The sequence below is a fragment of the Coptis chinensis genome, chromosome 7 (assembly GCF_015680905.1).
Source record: "Coptis chinensis isolate HL-2020 chromosome 7, ASM1568090v1, whole genome shotgun sequence".
NCBI classification, from domain to species: Eukaryota; Viridiplantae; Streptophyta; class Magnoliopsida; order Ranunculales; family Ranunculaceae; genus Coptis; species Coptis chinensis.
The window spans coordinates 1,721,434-1,737,597 of record NC_141462.1 but is presented as its reverse complement, the minus strand read 5'-3'; the positions used below and the strand labels follow the sequence as shown (position 1 = coordinate 1,737,597).

At 36.0% G+C, this 16,164-nt stretch overlaps 2 protein-coding genes across 2 annotated transcripts; one reads left to right on the top strand and one right to left on the bottom strand.

Moving 5' to 3' along the window:
• Window positions 1-1,789: 1,789 nt before the first annotated feature.
• Window positions 1,790-9,041, top strand: LOC147485109 (pleiotropic drug resistance protein 1-like). The gene is made up of 23 exons (XM_086570427.1): window positions 1,790-2,583; window positions 2,728-2,848; window positions 2,963-3,051; window positions 3,156-3,240; window positions 3,328-3,487; window positions 3,590-3,666; window positions 3,827-3,880; window positions 3,972-4,062; window positions 4,147-4,448; window positions 4,534-4,815; window positions 4,888-5,204; window positions 5,304-5,464; window positions 5,553-5,659; window positions 5,803-5,959; window positions 6,052-6,305; window positions 6,400-6,732; window positions 6,819-7,109; window positions 7,200-7,283; window positions 7,394-7,527; window positions 7,646-7,873; window positions 7,965-8,136; window positions 8,249-8,503; window positions 8,607-9,041. The coding sequence occupies exons 1-23, from the start codon at window positions 2,258-2,260 to the stop codon at window positions 8,871-8,873; spliced, it is 4,347 nt and encodes a 1,448-aa protein (XP_086426553.1). The 5' UTR covers window positions 1,790-2,257; the 3' UTR covers window positions 8,874-9,041.
• A 429-nt stretch (window positions 9,042-9,470) lies between these two features.
• On the bottom strand, window positions 9,471-14,401 carry LOC147485108 (uncharacterized). Its single transcript, XM_086570430.1, has 13 exons — window positions 14,025-14,401; window positions 13,278-13,452; window positions 12,839-12,922; window positions 12,524-12,765; window positions 12,217-12,415; window positions 11,851-11,930; window positions 11,691-11,775; window positions 11,423-11,554; window positions 11,213-11,326; window positions 11,057-11,104; window positions 10,818-10,902; window positions 10,288-10,347; window positions 9,471-10,007 (listed from the first exon to the last, which is right to left on the bottom strand). Exons 1-13 carry the CDS (start codon window positions 14,327-14,329, stop codon window positions 9,901-9,903), a joined length of 1,716 nt encoding a protein of 571 aa, XP_086426556.1. The 5' UTR covers window positions 14,330-14,401; the 3' UTR covers window positions 9,471-9,900.
• Between the last annotated feature and the right edge of the window lie 1,763 nt (window positions 14,402-16,164).

Genomic DNA, 16,164 nt, shown 5'->3' with positions numbered 1-16,164 from the left:
TAGATAATTTTGAATTTATTGATTATTTGTGACAATGTTTAGAATAGTTAGGAGATAATATCTATAAAAAAATAGCATGATCTAAATCTTATAAATGTCCTAACTAATTTGAATTTGTTTATTTTATTTTTATAAGATATGTCTCTAAAACCCCTCCCTAGCTCTAATTCAACATTCCGTTTTACCAAAAATGACCAAAACTAAATTACTGTTTTTGTCTCATTATTCACTGGAATAAAATTGCCAAAATCCTAAATCCTAGCAAGACAAAAATATGCCTGTACCAGCATGTAAGCAGCTATAATATTATAAACTTCCATGGCTTGGCAAGTACACGGAAGTGACGGAACTAGCGGCTGTAGACTTTTATTGTAATATTAAAGGGTAGACAAGTTGACAAGAGACCATTATTCCGCCAATAAAAATAGAGTTAAGTCAAGTTGATGATATAAGAGCATCTTTAGGAGAACTACTAAAAAAACACCAAAATTTTGAAACAAAAAAATACCAAACCCAAAAAACACTAAACAATTTTAGGAACAACATCAAAATTTCACCAAATAACTATGCGGTTTTGGCAAAATCACCCCATATAGTCTACGCGGTTTTACCAAAACCGCGCCACTAAAGCCCAACTGACAGGCCCAAGTCTACGCGGTTTTCAGAAAACCGCTCCATTGTATCCCACATTTTTTTTTTTTTTTTTTTTTCTTTGGTTTGGGTTTGAAAACCGCTACATATAAAGGGAAAACCCAAGCCCACGCGGTGTTGGAAAAACCGCGCGGTCGCGTGAGTGATTTGATACAACATCAAATCTGGAACCAAATATTGGCCGATTTGGTGTTTGGTTTGGTGTTTTTTATTGTGTTTTCATCAACATGTAGCTCTCTTGAAGTTGAAAAAACACCAAATTATTGAAAATTTAGAGGAGAATATCACTCCTAAAAATGCTCTAACATTATAACCATTTAGAAGAGGACCATATGACTTTGAAAGTCTAAATTAGTATGTGGTGTATCGCCAGTGACCCACCATGTTTAATAGAGTTTACCTGTCACTCGTAACCAACGCATATGGTCCTGGTCCTCATCTTCTACAACGACTAGAAGAGATGAAAATAATCTCACAGTGCAACTCACAACTCACGGCCAAGGCATTAGGCTGTGTTTGATAGGAACTGTGGCAAATGTAAATCATGGCAAATAATACTATTCACACATTTGCCACTATCTATGTACATAGTACTGTTTGATATATTTGATATGATTTCTGACGTTTTTGAGTTTTGCCACAATTAGTTATTTGTTATGATTTTGATAGCAAAATTTATTCAGAGAGGAACTATGTAAATTTTGCCACAGCAAATTACACACAAATTTGCCACAAACTATTTGTTATCATGTAATCAAACAACAACAAATCTATATTTGCTACAAACTATTTGCAATTACTATTTTGATTACCATGATAAATTTGCTATTGGTAAATTGTGACAAAATTTGTCTTTGCCATAGCTTCTATCAAACACGGCTTTAATTTAGTCTTTCATCAACTTGGTTACATTTTACACTATAAATATGCTATTTGAACTAAACGAGCCGAGCTTCATCAAGCTCATTTGTTACACGAGCTTTTATTTGAGCTCGAGCTCGGCTCATATAGTAAATGAGCGAGCTCGAGCCAAGCCCAAATCGAGCTCCGAGCCCTCGGCTCAAATTCCACCCTTACTTTCATCAACTCGGTTACATTTCTCACTTATTTAAGGGCGTCTCTTTGCAATTCATACTTTGTGTAATGTTAGAGTAGACAATCTTTCAGGTAGTCAAGAGTTGCACCATGCATGCCACATGTGGGACGTATGTACATTGAGCAAGTTGTTCATACATTCATGTAGTCATGTGCAAAAGATAGCTTGTAGTTATAGTTTCAGTTCTTGGCTGATTTAAATGTTTTTTCTATTGCAAATTTCAAACCAAAACAAGAAAAATGTTTTGCCTACTACTGTACGTGCATTATTATTAAACAAAGTACACATTCCCGACTTCCATCGAACTGTTGGTATATATATAGAGAGAGCTACAACGCCTACAAGGGCTAGATAAGGAAGCACATGCATCTCTGTGCTTCAACTGATCAAGGCTGCTTTCACGTTCTTTTCATAATATATAACTCATTGTGAAACCGATAAGCTTCCTTATTTGGTATGGTTGGGTGTTTTGCTCTTTTGTAGATTTTGAAGTATTAAGGATCAGTTCCAATGGAGAGTGTTGATCTTTATAGAGTTAGTAGTATGCGTAGGAACAGTTCTTCCATATGGAGGGATAGCACTGCTGAAGTTTTCCATACGGCGTCTTCTCGAGAAGAAGATGATGAAGAAGCTCTTAAATGGGCCGCTCTTGAGAAACTATCAACTTGTAGTCGTATGAAGAAAGGTATACTCACTGGAGAAGAGGGTATAGTAACTGAAATTGATATTCATAATCTTGGTTTTCAAGAGAGGAAGCAACTGTTGGAGAGGTTGGTGAAAGTTGCTGAGGAGGATAATGAAAAGTTCTTGTTGAAGCTCAAGAATCGCATTGATCGGTAATGAACCTTCTCTTTATGTTTTTCAATCATGTAGTAGCTTGTGTGTCCATGATTTGATGCTTTATATGATTACTTGAATTTAATTGTATATTTTTACAAGGTTTCTGAAGTGTTTAGTATGTTTTTTGAATTTTACCTCAGTGTTGGGATTGATATTCCAACTATTGAAGTTCGATTCGAGCATTTAGTTGTGGATGCAGAAGCTTATGTTGGGGGAAGAGCTTTGCCTACACTTGTTAATTTCTCAATTAACATGTTTGAGGTAGTTCATCTTTGTACTGAATTTAATTATTGCAATCTTCACTCTTGTTTTTATTATTATTACTATTATTAATATTTGAAACTCTTGTACAACATCTCTTCATTGGTTTTGTAGGGGATCTTGGGCTACCTCCATATTCTGCGTAATAGAAAGAGGCCATTTTCAATCCTTCATGATGTCAGTGGAGTCATCAAACCGAGCAGGTAAATATACAGTTTTATGTAAAATTAGATGGTTTTGATATCATCATAGTCCCATTGATTCTCCAAGAGATACCTTATCTCACTTTTCCAATCAAAATTCACAGAATGACACTGCTCTTAGGACCCCCAAGTTCTGGAAAGACTACATTCCTGTTGGCTTTGGCTGGAAAGCTTGACAAAGATCTGAAGGTTTTATTTCATCAATTTCTAATTCCACAGAGTGAAGTTTCAAACATTTTGTTTCCGTTAATATATCTTGCTTTAAAATTTTAACAGGTTTCAGGTAGAGTAACTTACAATGGTCATGAGATGGATGAGTTTGTTCCCCAAAGAACATCTGCATATATAAGCCAACATGATCTTCATATAGGAGAATTGACTGTGAGAGAAACCTTGGCTTTCTCTGCTAGATGTCAAGGTGTTGGAACAGGCTATGGTAAATTTAAACATTACGCGCAGCATTCAGTTTCTAGAACTAATGTATATTAAAGCCTGTTAATCAGAGCGCAATTTAATTGACAACTTTTGGACACTGCAGAAATGTTGGCAGAATTGTCAAGAAGAGAGAAAGCAGCAAATATCAAGCCTGATCCTAATGTTGATGTCTACATGAAGGTTAGAAAGAAACTCCAACGACTTTGTTACTGACAAAATCTACTCAAGTTGCAATAACATCAACCTTCAATGTTTTCTCAAATACTTCGATAGATGTATAGGATTATGTTTGAGTTACAGACCATTTTCAGGAGGTTGAGATTTTTGTCAAATTGTACAGGCGGCAGCAACTGAAGGGCAGGAGGCCAGTGTAGTTACAGATTACATTTTAAAGGTACCAATTCTGCAAACTAAGTTCTATTACCGTTGATTAAATTTTGAGATTTATCAATATTAAATGCCACTCTTAATATGTAAAAATCTAGATTTTGGGATTGGAAATATGCGCTGATGCCTTTGTAGGAAATGATATGTTGAGAGGTATCTCTGGTGGACAAAAAAAGCGAGTCACGACAGGTATATCAATATGGGAATATGAAATTTGATAGATTTTCTGTATACTTACTTCCACACAATTAAAGATTTTGATTTTTGACATAGGGGAAATGCTGGTTGGACCTGCAAAGGCATTGTTCATGGATGAGATATCTACTGGTTTAGACAGTTCAACAACTTTCCAGATAGTGAATGCTCTGAGGCAAACCATCCATATTCTCCATGGGACTGCCATCATTTCTCTCCTCCAACCAGCTCCTGAGACTTATAACCTTTTTGACGATATTATTCTCCTCTCGGATGGTGAGATTGTGTACCAGGGTCCTCGTGAGAATGTGCTTGAATTCTTTGAATCCTTGGGCTTCAAATGCCCCGAGAGAAAAGGAGTTGCCGACTTTTTGCAAGAAGTAAGTTTAGTTCAGAAATGTATCCTTCTTTGTTTGCCACCTTCTTTGGTTTTGAGACTGAACTCTTCATTTGTACGTGTGATAGGTGACCTCAAAGAAAGATCAAAAACAGTACTGGGCGTGTAAAGACGAGCCCTACACCTTCATCCCTGTCAAGGAATTTGCTGAGGCTTTCCAATCGTTCCATATTGGCCGCAAAATAGGAGATGAGATTGCAACCCCATTTGACAAGAGCAAGAGTCATCCTGCAGCTTTGATGACAAAGAAGTATGGTGTTAACAAGAAGGAACTGCTGAAAGCCTGCATCTCAAGAGAATACTTGCTGATGAAGAGGAATAGTTTTGTGTATATTTTTAAGTGCTCACAAGTGAGTTTCACGTTTCTCTGAAAGTTGCTGCTGATTTACGTATGTTATACTAAATATCTATTTCTGTTTCAGCTTACCCTAATGGCATTCATCGGAATGACACTTTTTCTGCGTACTGAAATGCCTCGTGGTAATGTAACTGATGGTGGGATATATATGGGGGCTCTGTTTTTTAGTCTTCTCATGATTATGTTTAATGGTTTGTCGGAGCTTAACATGACAGTTGCAAAATTACCTGTATTTTACAAGCAAAGGGATCTCTTATTCTATCCTGCATGGGCTTATTCACTCCCTACATGGATCCTGAAGATTCCCGTCTCATTTGTTGAAGTTGCCATTTGGGTGTTCTTAACATATTATGTTATTGGTTTTGATCCTAATGTCGAAAGGTAAAAACCAAATAGCATACGCTGTAATACTAGTCCAAAATTGGGTTTGTGTTTACTATGTTATTCCAGGCAATAATCAATTGACTTGTGTTACTGCAGGCTTTTTAGACAATATCTCCTCCTTCTCTTTGTAAACCAGGTCGCTTCTGGAGTATTTCGGTTCATTGCAGCAATGGGAAGGAACATTGTTGTGGCAAATACATTCGGTGCATTTTCCCTGCTTGTTCTTTTGGTCTTGGGTGGATTTGTTTTGTCACGAGGTATATTCTTTTGCCAGAATTAAGTCATTTTTTCTTCTATGGACACTATTTTGAATTAATGTTTGAAGTGCTTGATTTTTCGCTACAGAAAATATAAAGAAATGGTGGATATGGGGTTACTGGATTTCACCTTTGATGTATGGACAGAATGCAATTGCTGTTAATGAATTTCTTGGGAACCAGTGGAGACATGTAGTAAGTGCCTGAAAAATTGAATATACAAAAAAAAAAAAAAAAAAAAAAAAGTGGAAAAAGAAAAAGAAGAAGAAGAGGAAAGAGTAAATCATTATTTAGGCTCCGCCACAATCAGTATGGGTTTCACTCTTTTCATGTTGCAGGTTCCTTCTATTTCTGCCGAACCACTGGGAGTGGCAGTTTTGAAATCTCGTGGAATCTTTCCTGAAGCACATTGGTACTGGATTGGAGTAGGGGCACTAATCGGATATATGTTCCTTTTTAATGGTCTTTTCACAGTTGCTCTTGCTTTTCTCGATCGTATGCATCTTCTTTCAATTCCTTAAATTTGTAAATTTACTATTGCAACTGGAAGTATTATGTTATTCTACTCATGAATCAAATGACTGCAGCATTTGGGAAGCCTCAGGCAGTTCTATCAGAGGAGATAATGAATGAGCAATCTGTTAACCGAACCGGAGAAGTCCTTGAGATGTCATCACGAGGAAAGAGCTCAGTTGGGGGTGGTCAATCATCCAGGTCCTCATCTGCGAGGACCGGAGATATTGAATCAGCTAATCAGAATAAGAAGCGGGGGATGGTTCTTCCATTTCAACCTCTTTCTATCGCCTTTGATGACATTACTTATTCCGTTGATATGCCACAGGTAATAATAAAAGTGCCCTTTGAGAAAGAGGCTTTCTTTCCTAACAGGTTAACTCAATCAGAAAGATGGTCTTCTTGTTTCAATCCAATATCAGGAAATGAAAAGTGAAGGTGTTGTGGAAGATCGTTTGGAGCTTCTTAAAGGTGTGAGTGGAGCATTTAGGCCGGGTGTCCTTACAGCTTTAATGGGTGTCAGTGGCGCTGGTAAGACTACTCTCATGGATGTATTAGCTGGAAGAAAGACAGGAGGATACATAGGTGGAAGCATCACCATATCTGGCTACCCCAAAAAGCAGGAAACATTTGCACGTATTTCAGGATATTGTGAACAGAATGATATCCACTCTCCTTATGTAACCGTCTATGAGTCCTTAGTATACTCGTCATGGCTTCGTTTACCTCCTGAGGTTGACTCTGCTACAAGAAAGGTTGGTTAATTTTCGGATCTTTATCTGTTTATTGTTCTTGCGCACAAAGGAATCTATTGACTGGTAAAACTGATCACTGAAAGCAGATGTTTGTTGAGGAGGTCATGGAACTTGTAGAGCTGGCTCCACTGAGAGAAGCAATCGTTGGGTTGCCTGGTACAAGTGGTCTTTCAACCGAGCAGCGCAAAAGGCTCACAATTGCCGTCGAGCTTGTTTCAAACCCGTCTATAATTTTTATGGATGAGCCAACTTCTGGTCTAGATGCAAGGGCAGCAGCAATTGTAATGAGAGCAGTAAGGAACACTGTGGACACAGGCAGAACTGTGGTGTGCACCATCCACCAGCCAAGCATCGACATTTTTGAAGCCTTCGACGAGGTTCTATATATGTTAAACTTTGAACACCTATAAATTCCTTACAATGGGCCATTATCATGTAAATATACTGAACTACTGTTTGGATTATAGCTATTTTTAATGAAGCGAGGAGGTCAAGAAACATATGTAGGTCCATTAGGTCACCGTTCTTGCCATCTCATCAGCTACTTTGAGGTGAGCCATACAAAACTGTTGACGAGATAGACAGAGAATTTTTGTCTAAAGACTTTCAGACTTTCAGTTGCTTCTACATGATTACTAACAAACAATGTTTGCTCTTCAAGGCAGTGGAAGGAGTCAGTAAAATTAAAGATGGTTATAATCCAGCAACTTGGATGTTGGAGGTGACTAGTGGGGCACAAGAGGAAATCCTGCACACCGACTTCACTGAAGTATATAGAAAATCTGAGTTATATGGGTAGGTTTACTGAGGACTTAGTAATGTCAAAAACTTATTTATTTTTTTAAAAATAAAATAAAATAGTAAGTCACATATATATTTATGGATATATTCTAATTAACTTATCATGTTTCAGGAGGAACAAAGCTCTGATCAAGGAACTGAGTATCCCTCCACCTGATTCACAGGATCTTCACTTCTCTGCGCAGTACTCACAGTCTTTCTATACTCAATGCATAGCTTGCCTTTGGAAACAGTATTGGTCATACTGGCGCAACCCGCCATATGCTGCAGTGAGAATTTTCTTCACAACTATCATTGCTTTGCTGTTCGGTACAATATTCTGGGATCTTGGCTCAAAAAGGTACGTAAAAGATATTAAGTAGGCCGCCAATGCCTTTTGGTTTTGTCCTCCCTAGACAATTCAGCCTTAACTTCAATGCTTGAAAGTACAGGCGGAGGCCGCAGGATTTGTTCAATGCAATGGGTTCCATGTATGCTGCAGTACTCTTCATTGGTGTACAAAATGCTCTATCTGTGCAGCCAGTTGTAGCAGTTGAAAGAACAGTCTTTTACCGAGAGAAAGCTGCTGGAATGTATTCGGCATTGCCCTATGCTTTTGGACAGGTTATCCCATTCTGTGTCTAAGAACTTTACGCAAGACTAAATTACTTGATGAAACAATACATTATTTCTTTGATACTCTCGAAGTCTCCTTACCATCTTCTTATCGTTGCAGGTTATGATTGAAGTTCCACATGTCTTTGTTCAGGCTATGGTATACGGGGTTATAGTTTATGCAATGATCGGATTTGAGTGGACCGCTGCCAAGTTCTTACTGTATATGTTCTTCATGTACTTCACATTATTATATTTCACATTTTATGGGATGATGTCTGTGGCTATGACTCCCAACCCCGAGATTGCTGCCGTTGTTTCAGCTGCCTTCTATTCCATATGGAATCTCTTCTCAGGCTTTATAGTGCCAAGACCGGTAAGTCCTATTTCTGTGCCTTTGTACATGCATCATGCATGTTTCTTTAGGATAGTTGATTGTAATATGTAAGAGATACTGAGGTATTCTTTATTAATAACAGAGGATGCCAGTGTGGTGGAGATGGTACTACTGGGCTTCTCCCGTCTCTTGGACCTTGTATGGTTTGGTTGTTTCACAGTATGGAGATGTAAGCGAGAGATTTTCCGACCCGGGTGAGCAAGAGCAAGTTAAAGAATTTCTGAGGAGATATTTCGGCTTCAGACATGATTACCTACCACTTGTTTCTGTGATGATAGTTATGTTCACCGTGCTCTTTGGTTTCATCTTTGCCTTTTCAGTAAGGACATTGAACTTCCAAAGACGATAGAACATCTTTAGCAGATTTGTATACAGCAATTGTATTTGTTACCAACCAAATAGATCTGAACATTCTGAGGTATTGGAGTTGTACGTAACTACATACGGCTTCCAAGAACTCGTCGTAGCAGATTATGATAATAAAAATGTGGAACTATAAGGTGTTGATCTTGTTAGATACTTTGGCTGTAGAAGTAGCTAAATAGGATTTACTGTCGATTCAAAGCCATGACGAATATAAGAATTTTAGCCATTCCAGTATTTCTTCATGGATTCATAACTTTCATCTGATAATACGAATAGCTTTCTCTTACCATCCTTTGTTTCTTTCAGCGGAGCAGCTAATGTATAGATTGTTTGAGGAACCATTTGCATTTGTTAGACACTTAGACCAATGACCAATCATAAAATGCTTGCCATGATTTAAGATGTGTAGACTGTAATACTACTTAATAGTATTGTTGTACCCATATCTGAAGTTTGAGTACCCATAGAAAGTGACAAGTGAGCAAGTGTGAAATATGTTGATAAATGTCGAAATTACATGAAATTCTTATATATATGGTATTATACTGATATCTTGTTAGAAGACAACGTACAACAAGAGAATGTTGAACTGCTGAATTTACTACTGTATATATCTTACAATGTCGTACAAGAAGTTACAAAGCATTTATTGACACAAGATTACGTTTCTTTATTCAAAATTACATCCATGTATTTCTAATAGAAAGACTATTTTACATCATGTACGTAACTCTTGGATCGGGGTCTGTACATCTTACGCAAAGAATAGATGATTCCAGGAGTGAAAACATTGGTATCCTATTTCAGTAAAGGGACACTGATTTAAGCAAGGAACTAGGCAACTATAGCTCCAGATCAATGACCTCCAATGGGCATGTTGCCATACCGCATTCGGCATGTTGCCGTACCGCATTGGAACTCATTGTCCTGCGGAAATATCAGACAACCAGATCACTAAGAAATGTGAACTTGGAGCCTCTCGACATCTAGTGTTGTAAATTCAGCAGAGCTTATGGGGATTTTGGAGAGACTTCTGCTTTGGGAGGCAAATAGTTGAGAAAGCTCCCCTGTGAAACAGATTTAGAAGAATGCCTAGAATCATCTGATGACTCTTCCTCTGCAACATAAAAGCGACATTGTCAATAAAATAAGGAAAATGGTGTTTTATATATTATATATTTATTTCATGTCTTTGATTGTAAGGGCACTTGCTTATCAGTATACATACATCAAAACAAAGCGAAACTAAAAAACTAGCTATAGTTTAATCTTGGTATGCATGTCACAATCCAATTTGGCTCTGAAAACGTCATTTAAAACAAACAGGGACTGAAAGGGTGATCAAAGAAACTAGGTGGGTATTTTCAAGTAATTATAAAGGTAGGGCGAATGCGTACCAAACAAGGACTTGACGGATGGCCGCTTCGGGTTACTGCACTTCTTCTTCTTCAGTTCAGCTTCAATGAGAATGAAGACTAAATCAGTAATGAACCAAGTTACTGCAGCTAGTAAATATGCGTTAAGGAGAAGGTCAGGAATGATGTCTGAATAGCAATATTGTTTTCTGTCAAGAACTTTTTCTCAGAGAAACTTAGAAATGAAAGGAAAAGTACATTGAATAAGCAATTATTATTTGCAAATGCCTAACATAACATAACATATAAAAGGTATCCTGGGCCTTAATGGTGATTAGAGTAAGGAACAATTTCTACTAGCTTATTAACACAAAAAAGCACCTGCAGAATGACAACGCAGTTGGCGTATCCATCTATCGATTGTCTAACTTCAGAAAGAAATAATAAAGTAAAATTCATTGATCCTTTTGATATTTCCTCAAACACAATGGAAGTGGAAAGTGAATCCAGAGAGAAACAGTATGATATTACAAACAAGAGATGGATGTATTGCACCAGAGTAAAGAAATTACCAATCCCAGGAACTTGATAATCATTTACAATTTCAAAGTTCTTATACGTGTAACCAACAAAATTGATGTCCTTCGACGAGAGCATCTGCAAGTATCAAGACAATAAATAAATAAACTAATATGGACTATGGACATTGAGGCACTTGATAAACACTTCAACAGATGCAGAATGTAAGATTAAGACCAATGCTTCAACAATGAAGCACATAAAGTAAGACATCATGTATTCATAAAGCTACCTTTCTCCATGGGCCTGATTTTGATGAAGTCTCATTCTTGTTGTCAACCTGCAATATGTACCCATAAATTACAACAAAATGAAACAACGCTTGCGATAAAAATTGCCTAAAGATATGAGGATCCACAGATTGATGGCTCTTGACCAACATATTTACCTCTTCAAACTTTTCAAAATTTTGAGTATCCAAATCACCATTCACCTCTGGAATAAATGCAGCTTCCATCTGATATAGCCTATCCCATTCAACACCAGCAAACCATGGATGGGCCTGGCATTTGCATGCAGAAGGATCAATCAGGTAAGTCCGTCAAGTTTTCATTAGAATACAAATTCAACAATTTAGAACTAATAAACCAGTAAACACCTTTATTTCAACAGCGCCTTTTGATCCAAGTCTCTGACCAACATTACACAGGAGTCTGCAGATAAGATCTTTAGCTTCTGGAGATAACTTTGCTTCTTCAGGGAACTTCAAATGAGTTCTCCAATTTACTATCTGCATAGACAGAAGAAACATTTGATGAAATTTATATGAACAGGTTGAGATCTAAAAGGCCCCTGTGAGCCCTGTTGGCATTATGTACCACGCCCAACACCATTATGAGTCCATTGCAACATTACTAGTAGATTACCTTCCTACATGTTGACATCTGTTCATCGGAATAAAAAGGCGGATAACCAACAAGCATTTCGTACATGATAGCTCCAAGTGACCACCTGTGCAAAATAAAGTGCACCAAGTATAAGAGACTACACTAACTCTAAAAGTAGGTTTATTCAATGGTTACTTACCAATCACATTCCATTCCATATCCCTTCTTCAACAATACTTCTGGAGCAATGTAATCAGGTGTACCAACAGTAGAATAAGCCTGCAAGTTTCATGTTCCAACAGTTGAGTACACATATATCTCAAGCAGTCACCGAGAAACTCTGCACTGGAAAGAACTGATAAACTATATATATATATATATAAGAACAAGGCAACAAAATACTGTTTTTTTTTTCCTTTAAACTCGGTCAGCATCAATTCAACAAAACTGCACCTTATTTTCGTAGTAAAAAAAAAACTCTTGAAAATATCTGTTTCTGACAAAAATATTACTACTGCTATAAAAAATTGCAAAATAATCACTCATACAATGTTAGGAAATTCACCAGTGTCCTCCTATTTTTCTGCCAATGTTGCAATTGCTCCATCTGTGTGCGTTTAGGTGCAGCAGGGTTGTTGGCATTTGATTGAGAACTATTAAAACTTTCATGGAGATTACTACAGTCTAACGGTTTGCATAGCCCAAAATCTGACAGCTTCATGTGACCATACTTATCTAGTAGAAGATTATCTGGTTTAATGTCTCTGTTAGATGGATTGGCAGAAAGACTTAGTCATCTGTCTCAAACGACCAGTTAGAGAAGCATATCAAAGGACACACCACCTAATAAATAAATAAGAGTATCTGCAAACCTATGAATGTAATTATGTCTGTGGATAGACGCGATAGCTAGAACTGTTTCCCCAACATAAAATCTGGCCTCATCTTCCGTCAAAGTGTCCTTCCGCATCAGTAAAGTCATCATATCTCCACCAGGTAAATACTCCATAATGAGATACAAGAACTCATCATCTTGAAACGAACAGTATAGTTTGACAATACAATTGCTGTCAACTTCCGCTAGTAGATTCCTCTCGGCTCTGACATGCTCAACCTGATAAAGATTTTGAACAAATAAAGATACAGCACAGGGAAACACAAGCCAAGATTGACAGAGAAATTTGTACCTGCCCTCTGCGAAGCATCTCTGATTTTTTAAGCTTCTTCATTGCATACACATGACCCGTCGTCCTCTCCCTACAGACTCTGACCTGAACAACAAAAGTAAATAATTACCATGAGCACAAAACTTCAGTGAATGCAAGCAGAAGCAATTGCGTAAGAGACGCCAATAATACATAGGAGCTCCAGATATATATTGCAGAAAAAGTAGTGTGGACGATTGCGGGCGTTATGCCTTAGCCCTGAAGCTAGGTACACATGAGAGGATCACTCTTTTGCAGCTCAATAAGCTCCAACCTCACTACTATAGACAATAGTGGATCGTTTATAATCTTTATTGAACAAGAATGTTTTGGCATAAACATATATACTTCAATGTAGGAGACATGGAGAACAGTCATACTTAGTAAACAAATCAACATATATAGCTAATGGAAAACATACCTCGCCAAATGCACCCTTTCCTATCATTGTCAATAACTCAAAATCATCAGCTCCCATTTTATGCCTTTGTAGACGCATATATTCGGTTTCCTTCTTTTCCAAAAACTTTAGTAAGTTGTTTTGGTCTTCCTCCGACACATCCGCATCGGCCAATTTCTTTTCAAGTACATTACGTCTGCTTGAATAGTGGTATGAATATTAGGAATCACGCTAAAGTGCAAAGTTTGATAAGAAACTACGAAAATGCTCACTTTCTGATCAAAAAAGTTTTGGTTTGAAGATCAAAAGTCAAATAATATGTACCAATACTCAATAGTCATACTACCAATAAGATCAACCAGATACAGGACATGATTTATAGACGAGTAAGTTACCATCTAATTATACGCAAATCATTTTAGACAACATAATGGATACACAGAAATTTAATTACTATGTTTCTGTACAATAGTTAGCTCACCAATTGCAATACCTGAAATAATACTTACTTGAAAACATCTATGTCACACAAACTGCCAGTTTCCTTAAACATAGAAACATATTGACATCTTCTATAGTATTTTACCGCACAAAAACAAGAAATAAACCATGTCACCCATATGAACAAGGTAGAATAAATCCTGTCCTATATATTGAGAAATTCAACTTTCAAAAATCACGAAAAGCAAATAACCAAGTTGATGAAAGGCATAACCAATAAAAAACTACTTTAAAGAAGGTACAAAGAACCGTAGAAACCATGCATACCGCTCTTTTCTCTCTTGCAGATTCTTCATCTGCTCCTTATAATGATTCTCTATATATTGTTTAGCCGCAGCAACTTTCTGTTTCGTTATATTAGAAAGTGCTTCATCACTTAATGGTTGTTGTGATCCTTCCATATCCTGACTCGATTCCCTTCTCTTAAATGTCTCTCTTGGTTGAAACTTATGAAACCAACTCCTAGCTGAATCCATGCATGCAGACCACCTTTTCTTTTCCTCAACCAATAACAATATAAATATTTCTTGTATTACACCGTTAGAAATCCATGAAACTATAAACACATTCATGCACCACCTCAATATTCACAATTTCCTTCACTGCATGTGCATTAATCATGTAAAACAAATTCTACCTTAGAAATATTAATATACATAAAATATAAACAGGAAAAAATGTGAACCTTAAAAAAACCGAACAAATACTATTGACGAGATGCAACAAGAAGTCAGTGCCCCAGAAAAAGGGACCAACAAAAAAAAATCCTAAAATATCCAAAGGAAGAAAATGGATCTTTTCAAAAACAACCCGCCATTTTCGCTGCGTAAAATAAACATATTTCCCACGCGATATTTTCATTTAAAAAAAACGATAAATTGAAACTTCGGCCCGTGTTGGTATTAGAAGCCCAAGACCGAAACCTATAAAAACCCAATTCTGCTTCATCAATACCATTGGATGGTTTTTGAGGCCCGTCAGTGACTTGGTCAGTAGAAGATATTGGAGGTTGACCATTAGGCTGAGCTGAAAACCTGTATAACATATTTATAGTGAAAAAGCTCGTTCGTTTAACTATAACTTTGAGAGCTAAAATAATCAACAAAAATATTCCACCCTTAATTGGAGGTTGTCCATTATATATAAGAAAAAAAAAAATCAAAACAAAAAAAAAAAAAAAAAAAAAAAATAATATTCCAATAAACCAACGTTTTTTTTTTTTTCATTACAAAATTATCATTTATAATTTATTTTGAGTCCAAACCCATTAGAGATTGAGAAATGTGTATTTAAATTTTTGATGAGTTATTTAAATGTTTGATGAGTTAATAAAACTAAATCCAAATGCCCAAAACACAACCGGTCAATTTGTATAATTTTAATAACACATAACAAACCTGTAAGCTCTCCCTCTATTTTTTTTTTTACTCTCAATTCTTAAACAAACGTCAAACATCGACCCAACCAAAAACACGAAAAACAATAAACAAATTCGTAAATGACTTGCGGAGCAGCTTGTTGCACGCTTATCATAATTATTTGTAAAACTTGTTATCATTATCAATAAAATTTTAATTAAAAAAAAAAAAATAATAAATAACATTTTATTTTCAATGTTAATATTTTATAGTTTTCTCCACATGATAGTATGATTATATATACTTATAACATTATAGAAAATTAACAATTTGTTTAATTATTGTAAACTTGTAGACTAAATTATGTAAATATATATAGACATAGTAGTATCAATTAATGTCTTAAGTGTTAAACAAGCGTCAGACCTACAAACAAAAAACAAAAAACAAATTCATAAATACTTATGACTTTGTTGATGCTTTGTCTTAATTTTTGTAAAACTTAAAAAAAATTAAAAAATAAAATTTTATTTTAAATGTTAATCTTTTATAATTTTTTCTACATAATAATAGAATTATATAAACTTATAACATTATAGGAAGTTAACAATTTGTTGAATTGTTGTAAACTTGTGAACTAAATTATGTAAATATATATAGACACAATAATATAAATTAATGGCTTAAGTGATTAAGTAGTTAACTTTGTTATTCATATTAAATTATTAATAGTCAACACACTTTAGTTTTGTGAAATGAAATAAATTGATAATTTTTTTTATCTTTATTTTTAGACCTTATAAAAAAAACAAAATTGCAAAATTTTTTTTGGGGGTGTGTGTGCACATAATCTCACAAACTCATTGACTTATAATTTTGGTTTCTTCTCTAGTTGGTAAAAATAATGTCATTTCAAAATAGGGTGGGGGGCAAATAGGTGTCAATTAGTTCACTTATTACCGCTGCACATGACAGCCGCACAACCCATGTAATTTTTTGTCGGTGTGAAACATTTGTAGAAACCGTTGATAGAAAAATTTACACTTTAA

What these genes read in the sequence shown, in the direction of transcription:
- LOC147485109 (XM_086570427.1), top strand. Translation starts at nt 2,258, where the DNA reads ATGGAGAGTGTTGATCTTTATAGAGTTAGTAGTATGCGTAGGAACAGT. An exon ending in ATGTTGATGTCTACATGAAG is followed by an intron (nt 3,667 to 3,826) that starts GTTAGAAAGAAA and finishes CAAATTGTACAG; the next exon opens with GCGGCAGCAACTGAAGGGCA. An exon ending in GCTTTATAGTGCCAAGACCG is followed by an intron (nt 8,504 to 8,606) that starts GTAAGTCCTATT and finishes TATTAATAACAG; the next exon opens with AGGATGCCAGTGTGGTGGAG.
- LOC147485108 (XM_086570430.1), bottom strand. Translation starts at nt 14,329, where the DNA reads ATGAATGTGTTTATAGTTTCATGGATTTCTAACGGTGTAATACAAGAA. An exon ending in AGATGTCAACATGTAGGAAG is followed by an intron (nt 11,555 to 11,690) that starts GTAATCTACTAG and finishes CTGTCTATGCAG; the next exon opens with ATAGTAAATTGGAGAACTCA. An exon ending in ATTTTGAAAAGTTTGAAGAG is followed by an intron (nt 11,105 to 11,212) that starts GTAAATATGTTG and finishes TACATATTGCAG; the next exon opens with GTTGACAACAAGAATGAGAC.